Below are 26,118 nucleotides of genomic sequence, written 5' to 3' on the forward strand. Positions count from 1 at the left end.
TGCTGCAATTCACAATCAGCTGGGGATAAAAGGGAATAGTCACAGGCTATCAGAAAGTTCACGGCTATCCCTGTGGCTATGAAGAATTTGTGCAGCTCACTACAAATACAATAGGGAAGTAGTTCCCATACAAAAGTAGTATCTGTTTTTGCCAAGAAAGCAGAGTCTGAATGCATCAGGTAGTAGTAGGTTGGCATATAAGGTAAGTCAGTGAATGAAAAAAATATGTAAGGACAGGCAACTGCCAGAAGCAAGTCACCTTCTTTCCACACAATTTCAGTCTCATGGACCTCACAAGGACTGACACTGGAAGTTTTCATGTGGTCTCAGCTTTGTACTGGCAGTCCAGAGCCTATGGATGGAAATTATCCCTTGGTTCCATCAGAATAAGAAAGATGTCTTATTTATGAGAGAAAGAAGAGAGAGAGCAGTGAGGGGTATGTGCTGTGAAATTCATTGCTGTAAGATGAAACGTTCAGCAGTTGTAATTAGCCTGTCAACGCTTCTCTGTAGTTAGTAACTTAAAACTTACCAGTTTTTGAAACGTTGAGCTGGTTCAGTGTCTCAGCAAATGGCTTCACTAGGTGACCAGCAAACAGGGTGAAGAGACCCTTAAGCTTGTCTGCAATGCAATCTGCTAACCGATGGAATGTCAGGAGCCTATCTTTTAGGGTACTCTCTGTTTTGGACCAATCAAAGAGCTGAAAGTGAAATGCAGATTAGCTCATTCCTGTGTGTGCGCACTGGAGAATACAAAGATGCTGATGCAGATGAATTACCACTAAATTCGTTACCTTGAAGAAGAGGGGTCTGAAGGAAGCCTCAGAAAGTTTCATAACCATACTTATTAGACAGTCAATAATGTATGTCTCTGTCTTACCAACTTCCTCCAAATCATCCTGTAAAAATTAAAAAACATGATTCTAAATTTGAAATGTAAGAATCTGAGCTTCCAAAGGAAGTTTTAGTTCTCTCTGTTTCAGGCTAAGTACCTAACCGTAATATTTTCTACCCCCTTGAACAATTTCAGGACAGAATATTTGATACCCAAAAAATAACTGATAGAATTAGCATGAGAAGTTGAGCTGCCTGTTTGTTGCCCTAAACATGCTACCTGCGCATGCTCTGTGCGGAAGTCCAGGGCTGTCATGAAAAATGCTGTCAGCTCAGACTGATGGGAGATGAGGTGATCCTTCTCCATAACGACAATGTGCTCCTTCAGGATGTTCATCAGGGGACCCACACAGTTCTGCCAGAACAAAAGCAAAGCAAGACAAAGACAACCGTGACACTGACAGTAACTAAGAAACTTGACAAGGGAACCTGATTTTGCACTTCTCACATTTACTTGTGAAAATACTAGAGAATAACTGCACTTTTTCCTGTACGTTTTCCTGACTCACTTTTGCAGTATAAAAGAAAACAGAGATAGTTGAAGATTGTACTGGTCATGGCTGGGATGGAGTTAATGGACAGCAGTCCATATGATGCTGTGTTTTAGATTTGTGATCAAAAAAGTGCTGATAATGCACCAGTGTTTTAGCTGTTGCTAAACAGTGATTGTACAGTGTCAAGATGTTCTCTGTTTCTCACTCCGCTGCCCTAGTAAATAGGGTGGAGGTGGGCAAGAGGCTGGGAGGGGACACAGCTGGGTCATTTGACCCAAACTGACCAAAACAGTATTTCGTACCATGTAACATCATGCTCAGCAATAAAACGAGGGGAGAGTTTCTCCAAGGCAGCCATTTCTTGGAGACTGACCAGACATCTGTCTGCTGGGGGCAAGTGACTGTTTCTGTACTGCTTTTTTTTTCTTCCTTCTCTATTAACCTCCTTTATTTTTTTATTTTTAACCCCCCCTTTTTTTTTTCTTCTCACTTTCAATTTTTTCCCCCATCCCACAACAGGAAGGCGAGCAAGTGACTGGTTGGGGGCTTACCTGCCAGACAGGGTCAACCCACCACAAAAGAAAAGCGTATTTGTAGTTACAATGCAAATGAATGAAACAATTCTCACCTTTCGGTTATTTGCCACTTCACTGTAGCACTTAGTAACTGCAGGCACGAGTATTCTGGGAGCAAGCTTTGTAGCTAGGATACTTTTCAATGATGTTACGCGTACATTTATCTGGGAAGAAGGACCAAATTCAACCACAATCCTCTCCAGGCGGACAACCTATCAGGAAATCCAGAAAAAAATAAGTAAGAGCTTCACTGTCTTCAGAAGAGCAAACCCTGAAAAAACGCCCACATCAGTGGCAGAAGGTCAGAATTGCCCTACTAGGGCTGTTGCACTGGGCAGATTCTGTAGGAGTCCTTCATATCTGCAGGAGTCAGATGGCTCACCTGCAGCAAACAATCCATGAGATAAGGACTAAGGAAGTGTGGTAATGTTTCTGCAACCTTCAGCAGAGCAGTCACGGCACTTAACAAGTAAATCTCATTGGAGATGAGCTCCTTCTTATTTTTTAAAGTCTTCAATAGTGCTGGCATCAGCCTGTGAATAAGCAAGCAAAAATACGGAGAGGTGAAACCACCGATTATTTGGAGGAACATTTCGAGTCACATAAAATCCTGCCTTTAGGCCTGCAGGGACTATTTTCACATGAATTTTTACATGTGTACTTGGGAAAACTCAGTATTCTGGGCTTCTCTGCTGTATTTTTTTCCAGGGATAATGAAGAACAGATTTAGATGAAAGATTTAATGACGGTAAGAAATTTATATTTGTAATTAGATAAAACAGTCTTAAAAGCAACAGGTTAGATACATGAATTCTTCCTGAATAGGCAGAATAAAAGAATGCAACATGCGGTGTTTCCAACCGTACTGGTTCTCATGTTTTTAACTACAATCTACTCTACAGTAAAAAGAAAAAAAGTCTGACTTTCTATAGCCATAAGGACTACATCTCCCTTCAGGGCAGCACACAGTTCCATAATGACCTGTACCAATTATAAAAGTCTCCTGCAATTTGCCGACTAGCTTCTCAGTTCTATAGCACTTGAAGCACTACAAACACCTCGATTCTTGTCTACACACAAAAAAAAATGGTCAGACTGCCCACTTAGCCTTCATCAGCATTCCTTCTTTCAGTAATGCCTTTCATTATAATTACTTTCTCCTGCTGCTGATTCTATCAAAAAGAATCCAATGATACCTTGGGAGCTGAGGGATTGCTTGGGCCTTCAGCGTACAGGTGACCTCAGCTATGCAGAGGAAAGCACTTCCCATCACATTCTTTTCCTCCTTCTCTGAAGAAATCAGATCAATGGCAGTTTTTAAAACGGGTACAAATGGCATGGGATTTTCTGTGCCAAAACCTTTGCAGAGTAGTTTGAGGCTGAACAAAGCAGTTTGCCTGTTGATGGCTTGCTCCTCCTCCTCTTCCTTTCTTTTGCACTGCACAATTGCGATGAGCTCAGGAACTAGCTCCAAGAGCTGCCGGATCTGGGAGGACAAAAGAACAAACGCTTGAAGGACACAATTAGAAACCCAGACTCTGCAAGGTAACTGGGCAGGCAGCCTACATCTAACCACCTCTCTCAAAAGCTGCCTGACAGAGGACACTGATACTTGATATTCCTACACAGAGCAAACCACTTCTACATCAATCTCTCTCTTTATTTCTGCTAAAGAATGGAGTTTAATGACTTAGCCTCACCTGGCTCTTCTGCCACCTCGTGCGCTGCTGTACCTTATTGTTCAAAAGGTCCATTGCCTTACGTCTCACAGATGGCAGCTGATTTGTCATGAGTCCCCTAATTACAGGGATGAAGGTTTCTGTTGGCAATAAGGCGTTGACCTACAAGAGATCACAAATAAAACAACACCATAAAGGCTTAACACCACCACAAAACACAGCATTAACAACAGCATTAACAACACCATAAAGACAGGCAGAACTCGTCTCAGCTTTCCCCATGGGTTTCAGGATCAAAGAAGAGAGGATAGGCCAGCCATGCTGTATCTGAGGCAGGCAAAAAAATCCAAAGGAGGTTCCAGTTATAGTACTTAATGTATGTTTGCTGGCTGCTAACCAACCAATACCCACTAGTTTCAATATTTTCTCAGCAATTTCATTTTTCTCATGTCTACACTGGTTAGTTATCCTTCCTTCCCTTAAAATACTTAAAATGGTGCCTTGTGCAAAAACAACATGAAAACTGGAATGTGCTTCTCAGGCAAAAGAAATAATACCACCTGTCCATACAGAGACTGAAAAGATTTATGATTCACAGCACCACTGATGTTACTAGACAGTCAATCCAATTCTGCAAGTACACTTCTGATCAGAAAAAGATCAGAAAGAAAATCTGATTTTTCTCCATCTAAATTCCATATAGAAATACGTAGCAGCTCCATAAGCATTAGTGAACTCATAAAATGATTTAACATGGAGCAATGCTGCCAAAAGCCACTGTTCTCCACCACATGGTAGAACACACACTAGAGGAAAAAAGCATTCCAGACTTTTTTTTTCTCCTTGTTCTGTCTAAGCTGTTAGATGTAGTTGCTGGAAGTGCTAGAAGAACTCAAACAATGAGGCAGCAGGTAAAGAATAATTAATAAAGATTAATTAATCAATAAAGATTAATTCAGAAAAAAAAATAAATCCTACATTGGTGATTGATTGCATTAATAAATAAAGCAGGAATGTACCACTGCTAACAAGAGTGCCAATGAGACCTACTTTATCCATCATTTCATAGGACTTGCCAAGAAGAACCCTCCAAAATTTGGCTGTTGGCTTGTCTGCATTTCCTTCCACTGAGGATGCCACAGTGTTTATATAGTGAAGAACGTCTTCTAGTAGCCTAGACAGGAAGCAAGAATCTTTTAGTACACAACAAGGACACTAAAGTAGTCAACTTGGTTCCTACAATGCATAGCATTTCACAAACAAAAGAGCAACAAAAAAGGAAAATGAAACACCTACTAGAGAGACCATATATATATATATATATATATATATATATATATATATATACACACTCACACACACATACACTTATATATATATTTCCCCACAAATAAAGCAATATATTTTGCTAAAAAATCTAGAATAATTTTAAAGATTTCATCATAACAGCAACATATTTATGACCAAGTAAAAAAAGTAACTTGCATATAATAAGTACTGCTCATTGCTGAGGGTATTAAAAGTATCCTTGGTAAACATTTGGGAAAAAAAAAAAATACTCTGATGGGACTACACTTAAAAAAAAAAAATATTCCCCGGTTACAATAAAGGCTAGAAATAGGAGTGGAGCAGATATAAAGCATACCTCTGTTCCAACTTCTGTAGCTCTTCTGTTTCTTCACATTCAACTATCTGGTTTAGAAGAGAATAAAAATGCTAACTGTGAAAATTTTCAGTTCCTCACATTTGCAATTTAGCATTGTTGTAGAAGAAAATCTGAGATTCTTATGCAGTACAGTCACAGTAGCAAAACAACATTTCATGTTGGTGGATGATGTTCAGTCAAAATATTGGAAACCACTTCCAGCTAGATCCATAGCCAGATTTTTAACATTAATTTATTTTTTTTTTTGGAGTTAATAGTATGAGTCTCACTCCAAACTTGGATTATACAAACTGAGTGAAATCCCAGACTCCATAAAGCCAGTGGGAATTCACTGGGACCTGAATTTCTCTTTTTTACCTAATCATCAATTGCACAAACTAAGTCTATCTGGAAAGGCACTATTATAAAATAATGAACATTACTGGAAGGTTTCAAAGCTGTGTAAATAAAGGTGTCAGCAAGATACACTGGATGGCACATTCTTTCATCCTCTTTGAGTATAAAATCATACTAAAAAGCAAATTAAACCTCATCTATTACATACGGCACAGTTACTTAATCTGATCAGTTTAAGTGTAATTACCTTTTTCACCAAACTCTGAGAAGTTAAAAGTTGTGACATGAAGGAGACTGACAAGAACTTGAAATGTCGAAGTTGTTTGCCTGAGTGAGACTCCACATTAAAAAGCTGCCCCTCCTGATTTTTCAGCTTTGTCTTGCACGTTCTTGATTTTTTTGGGCCAGGATCATCTGTTGAAAACATTCCCAAAACAAATTTGCAGACATGAAGAAAAGACATTTGATTCCTGACTACAGAAAAAGTGTAATTACAGTCAAGTGGCTATCGAGGACAATCATTCTGCTGTATCCAAAATAACGTCAAAGTTCCAAAAAAAACAACCAAAAAAACAAAGATAATTTTTCTGTTTCAATAGCCTCAAAAACAGCAGTGCCATTTCACTGCTGTTGCTTCTGATCAGTTTTTATGTTAAGAATCTTCATGAAGCTAAAGCTATAGCACACTGGCTACAAACATGAAAGACTTGAGAGGAAGGACCGCAGACACTATGTGACGTATTTGGAAAAAGTGCTTTCACTGTCACTACCAGGCCCTTCCCGGCTAAGAAAATTTATTCAAACACCAAATCCACCTAGTCCTTTCTTGAAAAGAAACAACCAGCCACACCCTCCCTCTCAATGCTCTTTGAAATAACAGACTGGAAAAGTATTAAAACATATCAATTAGTTAATGCTTCACTACAATGTAGAAGAAAAAAAAATGAAGAAACCTTAAAAAACAAAAGCAAACAAAATACAAATAACTCCCCCAACAGATAATCTCTGTCATCTCATCCGCTATGAGTAACAGCTATTTATTTCAATTAAATGGTTCAATGGACCTTCTAAATGAGGAGTGCTGTTTGATTCTAAGCACTCCAATAATTAATGTACATCAAAAAATAAGTAATCACATATCTTAACCATTTTGTAAAAGGCAGGGGGGAATAAATCATTAGGGCAATTCTGTATCCCCTAGTTTCTATCTAGAGGAGTAAAGGGAGGTTCATGTACTTTTGCTGTTCTGTTTTGCAGTTACCTTCTTTGTTCTCTGGCAGCTCTGTCAAGTAGTGGATTATTTTCATCATGCTCTGGAACTGTGAATGTATATTAAATTCGCAACAGATGGAAATCCAAAATTCTGTGTCTGCTTCCAGCACAGCATCCTGTTTATAGTTTAAAAGGAGAGAAACGTTTATTTCAAGAATTAAAATAAGACCTCAAACTCCTCAGTCAGTTTGTGAACATGCCATGGGGGGCTGCATGCTGCCAGGGTTAGCACTGGGGCAACAGCAGCAAGCCTCAGAGAGAATCTAAGAGTTCCTGAGGGTGGGGAGAGAAAATATCATCTCACTCCATCTACTAAACAGCATCAGGAATAACCTCACCTTCTGGCATAGGCTATTTGCCCTAAACCTCAGCTAGTGAGGTAATGGTGAAATAATCCATATTTCATTAGGGGTGTCTCTAGCCATTTCATACCCTGATGAAAAGAATAACTCAAGATATCCTACAGGATGGCCAGGACTGGCACACCTGAGTAGTATCCCATACTAAGTTTGTCAAATAAGACAAAAGTAAGAGTGCTCAAAAATACTTATCCGTATCATGAAATTAGCTCTTTCCCACATTTTTAGCAGCTTTCATACATTTAACATAAAAAATGTCCTCTAATCAATCAGAAAAGCAGTAATTTGTGAAGAGTTTGAGGGGTGTTATCTTTCCATACATAGAATCATGCAAGTTGGAAAAGACCTCTAAGATCACCTAGTCCAAGCTTTAACCTAGTACTGACAAGTCCACCAGTAAGCCATGCTACTAAGTTCTACATCTACATGTTCCTTGAAGACCTCTGGGGATGGTGACTCAACCAATTCCCTAGGCAGCCTGTTCCAATGCTGCACAACAATTTCTTTCAGTAAAGAAATTTTCCCTAATATCCAACCTAAACCTCCCCTGGTGCAACTTGAGGCCATTGCCCCTCATCTTATCAAGTGGTGAAAATGATATATACCACCTAAACTTTAAATCACATCCAAACTTTAGACAGACATACAAAAGTAAAATGGATCCAAAGACAAAGGGCTTCCAGCAGAAACATCAGAGAACTGCCTGGCAGCTAACTTAGAAGACTGGAGCCACCTAGAAACAGCGTAGCGTTTGGGGCTCAACCTCACAAAACGGCATTACATGTCAATCCTGATTGTAATGAGAAATCATTATATACAGGAACACTCACAAAGAAAGGCCTTGAATGATTTTAGACTTGACTGAAAGGCTGTAACTAGAAAATGAAGCCCAATGAAGAAGCAAGGCGCCTCAGCTGCTAGGAGGCTGCTCCAGGCTCCTGGCCAGGGTGAAACCTGTCTGTTACTCACTGCTGCAAGGAGGCTGCATGGGACATGCTTGCCTTCTGGCCCAGAACTGTGCCCCCATGACTGCTGTTTGCCAAGAGGGCTGAACCTAAATTGCTGCTTTCCTTGGATCTGCTCTGGTGCTTGTCCAAAGGCACAGCCCTAAACCAACCAAAGCCTCCAGCTCACCATGCTGACTCAGTTGACCACAGGGCTCCTAGTGCTTTACAAGGCAGGCATAGAAACACTGATTTCTGCAGCTCGAGCAAGAGATTATAGCAAAGACCATATCTTCTCACCTGTGTTCTTTTAGTAATCCCTTTTGTTTTACCTATAAGCAATGTCTTCACCTAATGCCAGGGCCTGCCAACACTAAAGCAGCAACAACTTCTACATATTTCTGGCATAAGAGAACTCTTACCTTGATAATTGGAAGACCAAAATTATGTTTCAACACAGTTAAATGTTTTTTTAAAGAACTACATAATTTGACTATCAGCTTTTCAAGTCAAGTACTGCTGTACAATATGATCTGACAGTATGTCCAGGCTCAAGGACAAAAATATTTTGTATCTGCCACGCAAAATGTAGTCAACATCACCATCAGGTTCTGCTAAAGTACAAGCTCAGAGCTCACTACTTCTTTTAGAGTAAAATAAGGCCTTATCTTGCACCTTCTTAAAGGAATGACTATGAACAGAAAGGAGGAGATCAGTCTTTGAGGAAAAGGTCAACCCCACTAATCTAACCTTGTCTGTGCTTGATGTCGCAGTCACAGTTTTGGTGACGTACTGCTCAAATAGCAACACCAGGAGAACCCAGAGGAACCTGTCTCCTCCCACTGTGGTTATCAGCTGGGTCAGGATGGGCAGGCGGCGGTGCTCCGGCACATGGGGCAAGGCATCCACAAACACACGAATGATTTTTATCACCACCTCTTCCACACTTCCCGAGGACTCTGACAAGTCGCTGTCTTCAGCCTATTTAAGTACAGGTACAGCAGTTCAAACAGATTATCACAAACAAGTTCTTTCCTGTAAATCCAGCAGGTGAGAGAAAGTGTTGTTTGTCTGATACCAGTATTGCCACAAGTATAAACTGAAAGAAATTTTGTTATAGTATTGAACTTGCCTGCTGTCAGTATGGTGAAAAACTAGAACACAAAGTATGTTTTTGATCCTCTTTAGGTACAACTGTGGTACTGTCTTCCTAAACCTTTTACGAAGTGCAGTTGCTTGTACGATTAAAAAAAGCAGTAGTTTTTATAAATTCAGTTGATTGGATGAGTAGTTTGTTAACATACTTATTACATATCATTTATTATCTAGCTACTTAAAAGTAATCCTAGAATTGGATACAAACATATTCTATTACCAATATTCCAAACCATTTATTCTACTGCTTTTCATTGTATAGACAAATTTACCTGTATAAGAGCAGGAATAACCATCTGCACTGTCTTATTTATTACTTGAAATGTGTAAGTATCATCCAGACGCAAGACGTTTGCTCCCATGAATGTAAAAATGGGCATAATGTTATGGAGAACTTTATCCTGGAATAAAAAGACAGATGAGATAAGTTTGTTTTTTAAACAGAGTTGCGCAGTACATTGTACCTTAAGGCATCTCTCACTGCCACAAATACCACCAGATTCCTATATAAGGAAATGAGAATCATTGCTATGTTCCCAAAATTGCCACTAAACTTATTTTTAACATATCAAGTAGTCTTAAGGGACACTATATGTTATTGTTACAGTTCTAAATACTATTTAGAAAATGAGATTGACTTCCAAGCAAATAACTGAAGAGTGGAAACTGACAGTTGAGTTTCATCATATGCTCTGCACTCTTCAACCCAGCGCTACAGTAGTATGACAAGCAAAACCAGCCTTCGGGAGATTTCCAGCTCTTACACAGCCCCCCTACTTTATATTTCTGAAACATGTACAGTGATACAATAGAAAGCAGCCGTGCTGATATTAACATTTTGGCCTTTTTTGGCTAGATTGTAATCACAATATTACTTTGAGAGTGCTGAACTAGTGGTGTCACTTAGCTCAAGAATTAGATTCCTAGATTTTGTCCCAGATATGGCTACATTTGTCATTTAGGTTTAATGACCTAAAGCAGCGTTATAGGTATAAAGAGAAAGATAAGACTTTTACCAAATATTTGTCTTTATACTGAAATTGAAAATCCTGTCACAATGAATATTAATGTGTAATAAAAGCTTAGCTCTATAGTAGGTGATAGTAGTAAAATGGTGACAAAGAAAAATAATCACCAAAATAAAAAAGCCGAACTCAAACCCTCCAAAAGTTTGTCAAGAACATCTCTTTTGACTCTGGGGGAAAAAGTAGCACTCCAAATGTGTGGAGAAAGCACTCAGGTAAAGATAAAGATGCAAATTAAGTTTGATACATTTGTGTACATTTTGCTGCTTTCACAATTCCAGAGCAAAAGAATTGTACTTCAAAGAGTACTGTCAAATTTCAATCCATAGAAGAGAAGACCTGCTTATGGTCAATTAAAATCAGAGCAAACCTGGTTGCATCATCAACTACATTTCTCATTGTATGAGATACAAACTTACAAGAATATATGTATTACTAGGTTGGATGCTCTCTCCTTCATAGAAAAGGAAGAGAAAGAAGAAACAATGTACCAGAACCAGAACAGAGAATGTAAAGGTGAGGCAGAGCTGTTGTTAGAAAGCTCTTTCCATTTCTAACCCTCTTCATTGCAACTCATAAATGATACATGACCAAACTATCAATACAGAGGTTTGTTTTAAAACGAAGTAGAAGACCCTAAAACATCAGAAAACTTGTAAATTTTGCCTCTTGCTCCTTTTAGGAAAGTTCTTCCAATAGAAAAGCTCTGTATCTTCAGGCACTACTTACAGGAAACATGCCAGCAACAGCACCAAGGAGAAGCAGAGCATGATGATGTGTCTGGGGCATTTTAGATACCCTGATGCACTGAACTATCAGTTCCACATTGAATTTTTCTTTATCAAGGACATCTGCAAGCAAAAAAAAGTTAATTAATATACACCCTAATGGTAAATTATGTAGGAATAAACTTGAGTACACTCAACCAATGGCTTCAATTTGCAGAACATACCTAAAGGATCTAACAAAAAAAACAAAACAAAAAAACACACAAACAACAACAAAATCCCACAATTAGTAGGACGAGCCACTACAGGGTAAGCTATCTCTCTACAACACAATGCAGACTCAAAAAAGAAAAAAGCTAGAGACTGTACTGGTGAGAGTACCAAGAAATAAGTCTGCAATTTTTACCTGCTGGTACTTTGCTACCATCTGAAGACAATTTCTGACAGACGTTTAGCAGGCAGCTGAGGATCAACTGCTTTGTATATTCCATATTTTCTTCTTCTGATGCCTGAGGTTCCAGACACCTATACATTCAGGAAGAAATTTAGAGATTGAAAAAGAAGGTAAATGCTTTCCTTTATAAGTCTCTCCTCTTTTTTGGTTTCAAACACATCAGTTTGTCTAATAAAAGACATTTATCAAAGTGCTATAAGGAGTATCAGATGATTCCCTGACATATGATTGCCAGTCTACACAAAGACATAAGCAAAAACAAACAAACAACACACAAAACAACCTTTAGTAACTGCCTGGATATAGGGCTGACGTGAAGAACAACACTTCTCTCAGTTCCAGTGGCTGAAGGCAGTTCTACAATGTTTTGGGAGGAATTTTAAAGCTCAAAGTATTTTATAATAGTTCTGCAAAAGATAAGTCCTGTCATTTGTGTCAGTTTTATCACAGGTGTCATCCTTCTTAACACTCCCAAGAACCTGAGAAACAAAGTCTTCACATAAAAAGCTAAATAACAGATAACCATCTCAAGGAGCTCACCACATTGTTTTACCTCCCATTCCCTTTCTATTTATATCTGATATAAATCTATTTATATCAGATTTATGTAAATCTATTTATATCAGATTTATAAACCTGATACAAATAGATATATATATCTGATATATATCTGATTTACCTAAAAGAAGTAGAGGAAAAAACAAAAAAAACAAGCTACAGAACCTGGAAATGAAGCAGAGAGAAAGCAGCCCACATTTTAATGCTTTACAATATCTGATGCAGAAGAGCGTGCTCTAAGACTCATGTTTTAGAGAGGCAAAATTACCGGTTCAGCAGGTTAAAAAGTGCAGGCACAAGTGCCTGTGGACGTTTAAGTTTCTTCTTATGCTGCAGTAATTCCAGAATGAGCATAACCCTCTGCCAGCTGAAGTGGCTTGTTTCTGGTGCCAATTCTGCATCTTGTGGCTTTCTAGAAAGGTAAGACAGGACATATAATCAGGATATACGATCAGGATATACAATTGCAAATAAAATACTACAGTAAATATTACAGTGCTTCAGGGAACAGATATGTAAGTAAAAAAGAAAAAAAAAGTATTTCTTTTAAATAATATCCTTTACTGCTTCTCCTGGGAGGTGGCAATATGTGGACTTTTGATTGAAACAGCAAAACATTTTAATTAAATTAAAACCAGACTGAACTCGAAAAAATAAGCAAGCATAGCACAACTTCTGTGTATACGATGTCTACATGACGAAGCAGACCGCTGTGAGGAAAAAAAAATACGACTATTATTAAATAGTTGCCAAAATTCTGATCTGCTTGTCATTCAGGAAACTTGCACCTTCTGAACTACTATTTGTCTAACCACTGAGTATGAGGGCAATGGACGCATGTCTGTGTATGTGTGTACATAAACTCTGATGGATCAATCTAATGAGTCATTTAAAAAGGTCTGTTTCAACAGTGTCCAACAGCTGATGATTAAAAAAAAAAAAAAAAAGTACAGTGTATGTAACAGCTTCTTCCTTATGAGAACAGGGAGAAGAAACAAGATGAAGACTTGAAAATTCAATTGTATTTCCATTTTAACTAAAAGAAAATGCCTTATTTCAGCTGACTAACAGCAACACTTGGAAACACTTGGAAGTACATTGTTAGGTTAGTCATAGGTACAATAATCTGTCCATATGATTTTTTTTTTTTTTTTTTACCAATAAACTTTAATACCTACAAAACCAAAAGCAAATGCCAACATCAGAAGTTCTATAACAGGATTTTTTTTTTTTAATTAGGACTAATCTGTTCTAAAACAGCAACATGGGTTGGTTTTCTGCTGCTGAAAATAGCTCAGTTATTTTAACACACAGAAAATTAAGAAAAAGATAGTCGTGCTTTCAATACCAATTATGAAATGTACTAAATGAAAGGTGTTTTCAAACTGTACAGAAAATATTTTTATATTTCTAGTTATTTTACTTCTGTTGCTGCATTTTCTGCCTTCTAGTTTGCTGAACGGTGGTCAGATTTCTGGTTTTCTCAGGTGGCTCGAGTTCTGTGACAATCTGCTCAGCACACACTGAAATCTGAAACAAAAAACAATACTTCAATTACACATGAACAATGTATCACGCCACACATCTATGACCCTTCCAGCTGTTTTTTTTTTTAAACACATCCCTTTCATGCACATATGGGTGTACAATCCACCTATTTAAGTCTTATCAGCTTAATTTCTGAATGCCTGTCCTAAATGTAGTTCTTGCAGCAAATAAAATGAGGGAGTGATTTCAAGTGCAAGTAAAATAATAAATTGCTATATGACAGCTACAATGAATGTATTTCAGGAAAAGTCTTCTAATAACAGTTTAAAAAAACAAAACAAAAACAGTTTTTACCCAGAAAATCGAAACCAGTATAGCAGAAAGAAATGATTTTTACTGAATTCATTAACAGAATAACAAATAACTGATGCATGGCTTCTACAGAAACACCTTCTTTTAGAAGGTGCAGCCATTTAACTTTTTATGCCACTAACACAACTATATGACAAATAGTTTCTAATTCCTTACATACAAACAATGAACATAAATAATCAGTGTAGCAGCATGCTACCACTGCAAAACATTTGAACATATTTCTGTGTTCTGGAGTTTGCCACTTACCCCTTTAAACACACTGCTAATTGTCTGAGCACAAAGTGGGTTCTTACAGTTTAGCAGTAAGTCAAACAATACTTTTAATAGCTTCTGTTGCACCATCCCGTCTGACACAGCTGCAAAGAATGGTTTAGTAATCTACAAAGGGGAAAAAGAAAGGAGAGAGATATTTACTCTAAGAAGGTAATAAAATCACAAGAAATTGACATTGGGTATATGTCAGATTATGTATGACACACCCAGACAAACATACAAATGTATACGAACATACATAGTAAAAATGTACATACTAACTAGCTATTTGGATACAGCTAAAATCCTTAGATATAAAGAACATACTTCTGAAATAGCCATCAGACATATTGGTTCCTAAAATTTTTCTAAATACCTTGCCTGATGGTGAGAGTATACCTCCTGTTGCTAGACTTTTATTTATTTATTTAAAGTATTGGACTATTAGAAAGCATGAATTTGTAGCCTCCTTCAAATGAGACTATTTGTCACCTACCGTATTTTCTTAACATATTTTCCTCAGAAGAAAAGCAGAAAGTAAAGAGCCTGAACAACTAACAAAGAAAAGAACAGTGGAACAGCAGTACCTGCAGGCAATCACACAGGTATCTACCTGCACGCAAATACAATGATAAGAAGCAAGCAGCGACTTCTCCTTCTGGGAAGTTTAAGAAGTTTAAGAGAGCTTTGCAGCCTGTTTAGCTGTTTCAAAGATTCTGTGGAGACCTTGAAAAATTGTAATAAAAGGAAAGGCAATGTCGTGGTTTAACCCGGCCGGCAGCTAAACACCACGCAGCCGTTCGCTCACCCTCCCCCCTCCCTCTCTGGGACGGGGGAGAGAAATGGAAAGTGAAGCCCGTGAGTTGAGATAAAGACAGTTTAATAAGACAGGAAAATAATAATAACAAAATAATAATAAAATAATAACAATAATAATACAATGGTGATAATAGGAAAGTAATAATAGTATGTACAAACAAGTGATGCACAATGCAATTGCTCACCACTCGCTGACCGATGCCCAGCCTAACCCCGAGCAGTCCGGCCCCCTCCCCCCGGCTAGCCACCCCTATATATTGTTTAGCATGACGTCAGATGGTATGGAATACCCCTTTGGCTAGTTTGGGTCACCTGTCCTGGGTCTGTCCCCTCCCAGCTCTTACTGCACCCCCAGCCTGCCCGCTGGCAGGACAGAGCAAAAGGCTGAGATGTCCTTGGCTTAGTATAAGCACTGCTCTGCAACAATTAAAGCATCGGGGTGTTATCAGCACTCTTCTCATCCCAAGCCAAAACACAGCATTCCACCAGCTACTAGGAAGAAAATTAATTCTGTGCTAACTGAAACCAGGACATCTATCCACCCCTTATTCCATACCATTTATGTCATGCTCAGGTTACACTTTTTTCCATACATTCTAATTAGTCACCTATAGTAATCATGGTAGTGATAACATACAGTATAATATACTATTTAACATGGTACAATTCAGTTCATGGGCTATTCTCACCCAGTATTAAATCTCCTTGAGGTACACACCGGACCTCTCCGTTCTTTTGCATCACCCACCAAGTGTATCCAGGTCCCTGAGCGAAAACAATTCCACGAATAGGTTTGCCTTTTCCTGAGGCAGGAGTAGCCCAGACTGTTTTACCCAGCATATTTTTTACATGCACTACAGGAACTTTATCCCCATCTACAGTACGTAACAGGTTTGATTGGGCAGGTCCAGCTCGGTTGGTAGATCCCCTAGTATTGACTAACCAGGTGGCCTTTGCCAAATGCGTATCCCAGTTTTTGAACGTCCCAGCGCCCATTGCTTTCAAGGTAGTCTTTAACAGGCCATTGTATCGTTCAACTTTCCCGGAGGCTGGTGCATGATAGGGGATGTGATACACCCATTCAATACCATGTTCTTTGGCCCAAGTGTCTATAAGGTTGTTTCGGAAGTGAGTCCCATTGTCTGATTCTATTCTTTCTGGGGTGCCATGTCGCCATAGGACTTGCTTTTCAAGGCCCAGGATGGTGTTCCGGGCGGTGGCATGAGGCACAGGATATGTTTCCAGCCATCCGGTGGTTGCTTCCACCATTGTAAGTACGTGGCGCTTGCCATTGCGAGTTTGAGGGAGTGTGATGTAATCAATCTGCCAGGCCTCTCCATATTTATATTTCAGCCATCGTCCTCCATACCAAAGAGGCTTTGACCGTTTGGCTTGCTTGATTGCAGCACATGTTTCACAGTCATGAATAACCTGTGCTATAGCGTCCATGGTCAGGTCCACCCCTCGATCACGAGCCCATCTGTATGTTGCATCTCTACCTTGATGGCCTGAAGTGTCATGGGCCCATCGGGCTATAAATAATTCACCTTTATGCTGCCAATCCAAGTCCACCTGAGCTACTTCAATCTTAGCAGCCTGATCCACCTGCTGGTTGTTTTGATGTTCTTCAGTAGCCCGATTCTTGGGCACATGAGCATCTACGTGGCGTACTTTCACAGCCAGGTTCTCTACCCGAGCAGCAATATCTTGCCACAATGCAGCAGCCCAGATGGGTTTGCCCCTACGCTGCCAGTTGTTTTGCTTCCATTGCTGTAACCATCCCCACAGGGCATTTGCTACCATCCATGAATCGGTGTAGAGATAGAGAACTGGCCATTTTTCTCGTTCAGCAATGTCTAAAGCCAGCTGAATGGCTTTCACTTCTGCAAACTGACTCGATTCACCTTCTCCCTCAGCAGCTTCTGCAACTCGTCGCGTAGGACTCCATACAGCAGCCTTCCATCTCCGATGCTTCCCCACAATACGACAGGACCCATCAGTGAACAGGGCATATTTCTTTTCATTCTCTGGCAACTGGTTGTACAGTGGGGCTTCTTCAGCACGACCCACCTCCTCCTCTGATGATATCCCAAAGTATTTGCCTTCTGGCCAGTCCATGATCACTTCCAATATTCCTGGGCGACTGGGGTTTCCTATTCGAGCCCGCTGAGTAATCAGTGCAACCCACTTGCTCCATGTAGCATCAGTTGCATGATGCGTAGAGGGGACCCTTCCCTTGAACATCCAGCCTAGTACCGGCAATCGGGGTGCTAGGAGGAGCTGCGCTTCAGTACCGACCACTTCCGAAGCAGATCGAACTCCTTCATATGCTGCCAATATCTCCTTTTCAGTTGGAGTATAGCGGGCCTCAGATCCTCTGTATCCCCGACTCCAAAACCCCAGGGGCCGACCTCGAGTTTCCCCAGGTTCTTTCTGCCAGAGGCTCCAGGTGGGGCCGTTCTCCCCGGCTGCAGTGTAGAGCACATTCTTTACATCTGGTCCTGTTCGAACTGGCCCAAGGGCTACTGCATGGACTATTTCCTGCTTGATTTGTTCAAAGGCTTGTCGTTGTTCAGGGCCCCATTCAAACTCATTCTTCTTACGGGTTACTTGGTAGAGCGGGTTTACAATCAGACTGTAATTTGGGATGTGCATTCTCCAAAACCCCACAACACCTAGGAAAGTCTGTGTTTCTTTTTTGTTAGTTGGTGGAGACATAGCTGTTATTTTGTTGATCACATCCATTGGGATTTGACGACGTCCATCTTGCCATTTTATTCCTAAAAACTGGATCTCTCGTGCAGGTCCTTTGACTTTATTCTGTTTTATGGCAAAACCGGCTTTCAGAAGGATTTGGACTATTTTCTTCCCTTTCTCGAAAACTTCCTCTGCTGTGTCACCCCACACAATAATGTCATCGATGTACTGCAGGTGTTCAGGAGCTTCCCCCTGCTCTAGCGCAGACTGGATCAGCCCATGGCAAATGGTAGGGCTGTGTTTCCACCCCTGGGGCAGCCTATTCCAAGTATATTGGACTCCCCTCCAAGTGAAGGCAAATTGTGGCCTGCACTCTGCTGCTAGAGGGATGGAGAAAAATGCATTAGCGATATCAATTGTGGCGTACCACTTGGCTGCCCTCGATTCAAGTTCATACTGAAGTTCCAGCATGTCCGGCACTGCAGCACTCAGTGGTGGCGTGACTTCGTTCAGGCCACGATAGTCCACTGTTAGTCTCCACTCGCCATTAGACTTTCGCACTGGCCATATGGGGCTATTGAAAGGTGAATGGGTCTTGCTGATCACTCCTTGGCTCTCCAATTGACGAATTAGCTTATGGATGGGAATCAGGGAGTCTCGGTTAGTGCGATATTGCCGCCGGTGCACAGTTGTGGTAGCAATTGGCACTTGCTGTTCTTCGACCCTCAGCAACCCCACAACAGAGGGGTCCTCTGAGAGACCAGGCAAGGTAGATAATTGTTTAATGCCCTCTGTCTCTAAGGCAGCTATACCAAAAGCCCACCGGAACCCTTTTGGGTCCTTGCAATATCCTCTTCTAAGATAGTCTATGCCAAGGATACATGGAGCATCCGGGCCAGTCACAATGCGGTGCTTTTCCCACTCATTCCCAGTCAGACTTACTTCAGCCTCCAATACAGTCAACTGCTGAGATCCTCCTGTCACTCCACAAATATAGATGGGCTCTGGTCCTTTATAGCTCGATGGCATTATAGTACATTGTGCACCGGTGTCTACTAAAGCCTTATACTTCTGTGCGCGTGATGTGCCAGGCCATCGAATCCACACAGTCCAATAAACTCGATTGTCCCTTTCCTCCCCCTGGCTGGAGGCAGGGCCCCCCTAATCCTGGTCAGAATCTTCTTCGTTTCTGTGTTTGAAGGATTGTCTGCTGGAAGTTGGAGCAGCAAACTTTTCGGAGAATCCTTTTTTCCTGATTGTTTTCTTTTGCAACTCACGTACCCGTGCCTCTAGGGTCGCGGTAGATTTTCCATCCCATTTCCTCATGTCCTCTCCATGGTCTCGTAAGTAAAACCACAGGGTGGCACGGGGTGAGTACCCACTATATCGTCTTCCTTGTGTGGGTGAACGCCTACCCCTGATAGCTGAGACACTGCTTTGTACAGGTGCGGAGGAGAATAATCTCTCTTCAAGTTGGTGAAACTTTTCAGAAAGTTTCTCCCAGGTGTTCTCTTTCGGTCGTTGGACACTGGTTGGTTCAGGTTGGGGGGAAGATAGATTCTCTTTAAGTTGGTGGACCTCTTCAGATAGTTTCTCCACAGCTGAGACGCAGGCCTGTAAGGAAGAGGAGAGACTTTCTTCGTACTGCCGGAGTTGTTTAGCCGCTTCATCCACTGTGGGTTCCTCATCCTCTTTCCAGGCCATTACTGCCAATGAGCTGGCATATGATGATGGTGCACTCCGTACAAACTTCCGCCACATGGGTCGTGTACACTTGACTTCATCTGGATCTTTGGATGTTTGTGTCTGGTCTGGATCCTCATAAATCACTTCCCGTACGGCTAATTCCCTCAGGTACTGGATTCCCTTCTCCATAGTGGTCCACTTGCCTGGTACACATAAAATATCTTCCTTGAAGGGATACCTTTCCCTCACAGCTGAGAGGAGACGCCTCCAGAGGCTGGTGGGTCGTGCTCCATCTGCAATTGCTTTGTCAATGCCGGCGTCTCGAGCAAGGGATCCCAACCGTCTGGCTTCCCTGCCGTCTAATTCCACACAATTGGCTCCAGAGTCCCAGCACCGGAGCAGCCAGGTGACAAGCTGCTCACCTATACAGCGACCAAAATCTTTTCGCACATCTCGTAGCTCGCGCTCGTTTAGGCTTCGGGTAGTTACTGTTGCTCTTTCGGCATCCTCATCTTCCTCCTCCTGAATCCTTGATGGCCCAGCGTCGTCATCATCTTCGTCATCTCTATACTTAGTTTTGGCAGAAGCCTTACCTGGATTGGCAGAAGACTCTCTGCGTTCTAAACGACTTGAATTTCTGTACCATATTTTCACCTTCTCTACAGGGGCAGCTTGCACTGCTACTGCTCGTTTCTCTGACTTTGTTACAGGGTCTGCCACAGGGGTTGGAATGCCCTCTGCAGGGGCAGCTTGCACTGCTACAGCTCGTTTCTCTGACCCCGTTACAGGGATTGGAATACCCTCTGCAGGGTCAACTTGCACTGCTACAGCTCGTTTCTCTGACCCCGTTACAGGGATTGGAATACCCTCTGCAGGATCAACTTGTACTGCTACAGCTCGTTTCTCTGACCCCGTTACAGGGGTTGGAATACCCTCTGCAGGGTCAACTTGCACTGCTACAGCTCGTTTCTCTGACACGGCCACAGGAGCTGGAGCGGCTGCAGGAGCTGGAGCAGTTGCAGGAACCGGAGCTGTAGCGGCTACAGGAGCTGGAGCTGGAGCTGGAGCAGTTGCAGGAGCTGGGACTGGAGCAGCAGTAGGAGCTGGAGCTGGAGCGGCTTCAGGAGCTGGAGCTGGAGCAGCTTCAGGAGCTGGAGCTGGAGCAGTTGCAGGATCTGGGACTGGAGTAGCGGCCGGAGCTGGGACTGGAGCGGCTGCAGGAACTGGGACTGGAGCGGCTGCAGGAACTGGGACTGGAGCGGCTGCAGGAACTGGGACTGGAGCGGCTGCAGGAGCTGGGACTGGAGCGGCTGCAGGAGCTGGGACTGGAGCGGCTGCAGGAGCTGGGACTGGAGTGGCTGCAGGAGCTGGGACTGGAGTGGCTGCAGGAGCTGGGACTGGAGTGGCTGCAGGAACCGGATCTGGAGTGGCTGCAGGAACCGGATCTGGAGTGGCTGCAGGAACCGGATCTGGAGCAGCTGCCGAGTCCACCGTAGGGGTCACAGTGGCCGTTGGATCTGTCACAGGGCTTGGAGTGGCCGCAGGGTCTGTCACTAAGTTGATAGCAGTATCAATGGCAGCTCGATAGGCATGAGCCAGGCCCCAGCACGTTACAATGATTTGTGTTACTTTAGAACTGCCAGAATCATGACACCTTTTTTTCAAGCATTCTGCCAGTTTTTGAGGATTTTGCCATTGTTCAGGGGTGAATTTCCAACACACTGGGGGTGCCAACTGCTCTAGATGCCTGCCCATATCCACCCATACTCCCTGCCACCCACAACTATCCTGCCTCCGGGCAGATCTCCGGATGAGCTTCATAAGTAGTTGTTTAACTATAAGCAGAATCTGAAGTGCATTCATGAGGCAGAACAACAAGACTATGGTACTCTGAGTATTCCAGAAATATTCAATATCTTGGAGAGCTATTGTGACAAGCTCAGGGGATAAGAGGGTGGTGAAGGAGGAAGGCAGAGTGACCCAGGAGGATACAGGGGGGGTGAAGGAGAAAGGGAGAGTAAGCAAGTAAGGAAAAATATCTTCCCCTTTCCCCTCCACAGATTGACTCCATAATGGAAAAAAACAATAGGTATAATTGCTAATAGTTTCCAAGATACAGTTTCCAAAGTACAGAGTCGACGATGTTACTGAATACAAATAACAAGTTAGAGTCATGATCACATATTTCATCGTCTCATAAGCCATTGCTACAACACACAGCACCATAATGATCTGAAACCAGGGCCCGGAGAGAATAAACAACACGACAGAGAGCAAATACGGAAAATAATGTACTATAATACTCAATTTGGAAAACAGGCGCAGCAGAGTTGAGATTAAAGCAATCAGCATTATGACAAGTGACTATTAAGCAGGTCTAATCCTTACACCAATTTTAGTTTAACACACTCTGATCAGATCTGCCGTTATCTCAACCTTTCGGGCCCCACGTTGGGCGCCAAAAAGACTGTCGTGGTTTAACCCGGCCGGCAGCTAAACACCACGCAGCCGTTCGCTCACCCTCCCCCCTCCCTCTCTGGGACGGGGGAGAGAAATGGAAAGTGAAGCCCGTGAGTTGAGATAAAGACAGTTTAATAAGACAGGAAAATAATAATAACAAAATAATAATAAAATAATAACAATAATAATACAATGGTGATAATAGGAAAGTAATAATAGTATGTACAAACAAGTGATGCACAATGCAATTGCTCACCACTCGCTGACCGATGCCCAGCCTAACCCCGAGCAGTCCGGCCCCCTCCCCCCGGCTAGCCACCCCTATATATTGTTTAGCATGACGTCAGATGGTATGGAATACCCCTTTGGCTAGTTTGGGTCACCTGTCCTGGGTCTGTCCCCTCCCAGCTCTTACTGCACCCCCAGCCTGCCCGCTGGCAGGACAGAGCAAAAGGCTGAGATGTCCTTGGCTTAGTATAAGCACTGCTCTGCAACAATTAAAGCATCGGGGTGTTATCAGCACTCTTCTCATCCCAAGCCAAAACACAGCATTCCACCAGCTACTAGGAAGAAAATTAATTCTGTGCTAACTGAAACCAGGACAGGCAAAAACTACGGACTCCTTGCATACGCAATTCTACACACTGCTATTTGCTGTAAGCACAAAAGCAAATTAAAAATCTTTTAGAAAACCATACCTGCCCAAGTGCTGTAATTTGGAAAGGTGGAATTTCTTCATAGATTTTCTTGGCAGCATGTAGACTTTTAATAAATAAATCCAAACTCTGCTGATTCTTGCACAAGAGGGTTGCTGAACGTTCATTAAACTTCCCAAGTATGAGATGCAGGAAAACAGCTTCATCTTTTAACATTGTCTCAGGTTCCTTCGAGACCTTCTCAAGCAACCGGTCTAGTGCAGGCAAGAGGTGAGAAAGAATCATCTGCAAACAGAGAAAAATTGTAAGAACAGTTTGCTTTTTATTCATTCTTGTTTTAACAAGCTTCCAGTAGTGCAGCTTAATTTTACTGCAACATCTGTTCCCTCTCTAGTACCACATTTCCTACTGTACTTTATGCAACAGCTATTAAAGAAGAAAAATACAAGACTTTCTGTCATGTTACCACAAGTACCTCCTCATCAGCTACTGTTTTATTTCTCCATTGATGGGTAGGTAGTATTTCATGTTTTTAAAGTAAGGAAGGCTTTTTTTTTTTAAAAAAAAATGATTTATGACTACTGTCTCCTACAAAACCTCAGCACAGGGCAAGAACACTCATCCTCTATACAAAGTACAATCCTTTCAAGAAACATACAACTGAAAAAAACACAAAAACTCGTAACTTCATTCATATTGTTCATTTTTGAACAATAAACTCACGTATTTTCCATCACTCAGAGAATAAGAATTCTGAGTATACTAGGATAAAATGAGCTTAGTATTTACACATAAAACTACTTAAATAAGTAGTTCTTCCTATTATGTTACAATTCTGTACAGAAAACTCTGTTCACAGATACCTAGCCAAGACAATCTATTTCTTCTGGAAGAACCTTATTCTGAAGCTTTTCAGTAACCTTAAGAAGTTTCCTTAACAACTCCAGCACAATATCCCATACATTCCTGGATGGAGTATGAAAATATTTTGTGTTTCATTAAATCATATTTTGCAGCATGACTGCTCACTATTGAAGTGTCAACTTAATGCTTAACAATCTATAAATTGTTACTTAACAGCATTACTATTAAATGACATGATTTCTGCTTTTCATTTAAGTGCAATACTGACAGAACAAGTGTAAAACTATAATGGCTGGACTCACCTCACCATGGACTTCGTGAAGAATTTTCATTAAGCTTCTTGCGACATATGATGGGCAAAGAGGGTTTTGTACACAATCGAGTATGCTTTCCAAAGCTTCTGACAATTTTTTCTTCTGGGATTTCTGTTTTGGTTGTGTCTCAAGCTCCTCAAATAGGGTTGCCATGATCTAGTTCAGTAACAAAGTGAAAATAAAGTTCCTTCCCTACAGTAAAAGTGCCTTAAAACAACATTTATTCAATGCTTTTGTAATAATGCAATCCAGATATACACTGAATTGTTTACCTGTAAATAAACCATGAGTTGGTATCTCAGATTTGCTGTGGGTACATTCTGTTCCATCATCCATATCATTAATGATGGCACTGAACAGTACTGGTCCCAGTACTGACAGCAGAGGAATCCTGCTAGGGACCTGCCTCCCAGGGGACATTGTGCCACAGATCACAACATCCCGTGCTGGCTGTTCAGCCATTTTTCAGTGTACTTCCCTTATCTATGAGAATGTTACGTGGGACAGTGTCAAAAGCCTTTCTAAAGTCAAGGTAAACATCCACTGTTTTCTCTTTGTCTACAAAGCTCTTCTCTATATCATAAAAGGCTATCAGGTTGGTCAAACACTATTTCCCCCTTCATAAATCAATGCTCGCTGCTCCCCATCACCTTCCTAGGGACCGATGTGAGGCTGACCATTCTGTAGTTTTCTGCCTCATCCTTCTCACACTTCCTGAAGATAGGAGTGATATTTGCTTGCATTCAGGTTTGGGGAACATCTCCTAATTGCTGTGACTTTTTTTTTTTTTTTTTCTTCTTATGATAATTAAGAATGGCCTTGCTGTGCCATGAGCCAGCTCCCTCAGCACTGTGGGTCAACCCATCTGGCCCCATGGACATAAGCATGTCCGGTTTATTTAAGTACTCCCTAACCCAATTACCTTACATCACAGCTCACAGCAGCTAACAGAACTTGTATCAAAGCACACCTTAACAGCACAAATACCTGTGTTATGTATGCAGGGTCAGATATGATCTCTTCTGTCTTTTGCACCAGATGCTGAAAAATAGGGTGAAATAAAGAGTCCTTCACCCCGCTCAAGGAGCGGAAGCAATTGAGAGCAGCCCTTCGAACTTCGCTCACAGGACTACCCAAATTAACGAGCAGAGATATCACCACTGTAAAAAGAGTGAGGGAAAGGAGGAAAAGACAACAGAATTCCATGGTCAGAATTTTACTGTATCTGTCCTGAGGAGGCATCAAAATTAATTTAGAATTTAAAAGTCATCTCTTTTCACTATAAACATCTAGACTACACAAAGACAACATGAACCTCACATATTCGTGACTCTGAATTCCTTCACTGTTGCCCTTCCACATGTTTATAATGCACAGAAAGAAAGGTGCTATAACTGACTTATTCAGCATAGAACCTTGGTTTTTAACACCTTTAAGATTAAAAAAAAAAAAAGTACAACAATAAAAGCTGTTTCAACTGCTTCCAAAATTGGGCTACCAACTGCAGCAGTGAATCAGCAAGAAGATCTATCTCAGCCTAGTACAGCTAAACATAAATTATTAGAGATACCCCTCCATGGTATGAAATAGAGAAAAATGATATGAAATTAAAACATACTGTCATTAAACCTCAAATTAAGAGATGAATAGATTTTACTTCACCTGGAGATGGTGGTGATAGTAGCTGTTTCTTCTTTTGGTATGTCTGAGATACAAGCACTGCATAGCCAATATATAAAGCTCGAGTCTGCAGCATTGCATTGACTTCATAATTCAGATGATTTGAAAGGTTAAAGCTGTACGTCCATAAAATTGAAAAGAATTTGAAGAGAACTTCTGAATCCTTTACATGTACCTTACATGTAAATAAAAGAGAAAAAAAAAAGAACAGTTGGTCAGGTCAGGACAGCCTTGATTTGGCAAACTACTACTCACATCAGATAAACCACCCAAACCAAAGAAGCACACAGGAGAAAACTAGAGTCAGAAACAGTGTTCTCTTGGGAAGAAAACGTTACCGAGCTATACTTGAGCTATATATATATATATACACTTGAGCTATATATATATATATATATATATATATATATATATATATATATATACCGAGCTATACCGACAATACTTGCATATGTAAAAAAAGTCCATGTGTTTCTTGACAAACTGCTTATTTAGTTGAACAGACAACACGTAGTCTATAGGTACACAAATAAAGTCTATGTTTCCTTCATTGCAGACCAAATCCACATCCGTATGAACATTTTTATAATGTGTTAACTGAGCATGAAAATAGTTATATGCAAAATAGAGCAAAGTTAGGAACTTTCATCTTCTCTTTTGAGTGGCAGTCATGTTTATATTAGAAGTG

At 41.1% G+C, this 26,118-nt stretch overlaps 1 protein-coding gene across 2 annotated transcripts in view; it reads right to left on the bottom strand.

Moving 5' to 3' along the window:
* Window positions 1-26,118, bottom strand: part of HEATR1 (HEAT repeat containing 1) — a 44,648-nt gene that overhangs the window by 2,337 nt on the left and 16,193 nt on the right. For both annotated transcript variants that reach the window (XM_068676224.1, XM_068676225.1), the window contains 22 exons: window positions 25,413-25,605; window positions 24,738-24,910; window positions 23,739-23,906; window positions 22,615-22,857; window positions 14,249-14,380; window positions 13,563-13,669; window positions 12,408-12,551; window positions 11,534-11,652; window positions 11,129-11,250; window positions 9,647-9,775; window positions 8,970-9,200; window positions 6,906-7,032; window positions 5,892-6,058; window positions 5,288-5,334; window positions 4,693-4,816; window positions 3,664-3,804; window positions 3,160-3,449; window positions 2,346-2,496; window positions 2,017-2,175; window positions 1,115-1,249; window positions 795-899; window positions 533-701 (listed from right to left, as the gene is read on the bottom strand). In XM_068676224.1, the coding sequence (XP_068532325.1) occupies window positions 533-701; window positions 795-899; window positions 1,115-1,249; window positions 2,017-2,175; window positions 2,346-2,496; window positions 3,160-3,449; window positions 3,664-3,804; window positions 4,693-4,816; window positions 5,288-5,334; window positions 5,892-6,058; window positions 6,906-7,032; window positions 8,970-9,200; window positions 9,647-9,775; window positions 11,129-11,250; window positions 11,534-11,652; window positions 12,408-12,551; window positions 13,563-13,669; window positions 14,249-14,380; window positions 22,615-22,857; window positions 23,739-23,906; window positions 24,738-24,910; window positions 25,413-25,605 (3,376 nt within the window). The remainder of the gene's footprint in view (window positions 1-532; window positions 702-794; window positions 900-1,114; window positions 1,250-2,016; window positions 2,176-2,345; window positions 2,497-3,159; window positions 3,450-3,663; window positions 3,805-4,692; window positions 4,817-5,287; window positions 5,335-5,891; window positions 6,059-6,905; window positions 7,033-8,969; window positions 9,201-9,646; window positions 9,776-11,128; window positions 11,251-11,533; window positions 11,653-12,407; window positions 12,552-13,562; window positions 13,670-14,248; window positions 14,381-22,614; window positions 22,858-23,738; window positions 23,907-24,737; window positions 24,911-25,412; window positions 25,606-26,118) is intronic.

The sequence above is a fragment of the Anas acuta genome, chromosome 3 (genome assembly GCF_963932015.1).
Source record: "Anas acuta chromosome 3, bAnaAcu1.1, whole genome shotgun sequence".
Classification (NCBI taxonomy): domain Eukaryota; kingdom Metazoa; phylum Chordata; class Aves; order Anseriformes; family Anatidae; genus Anas; species Anas acuta.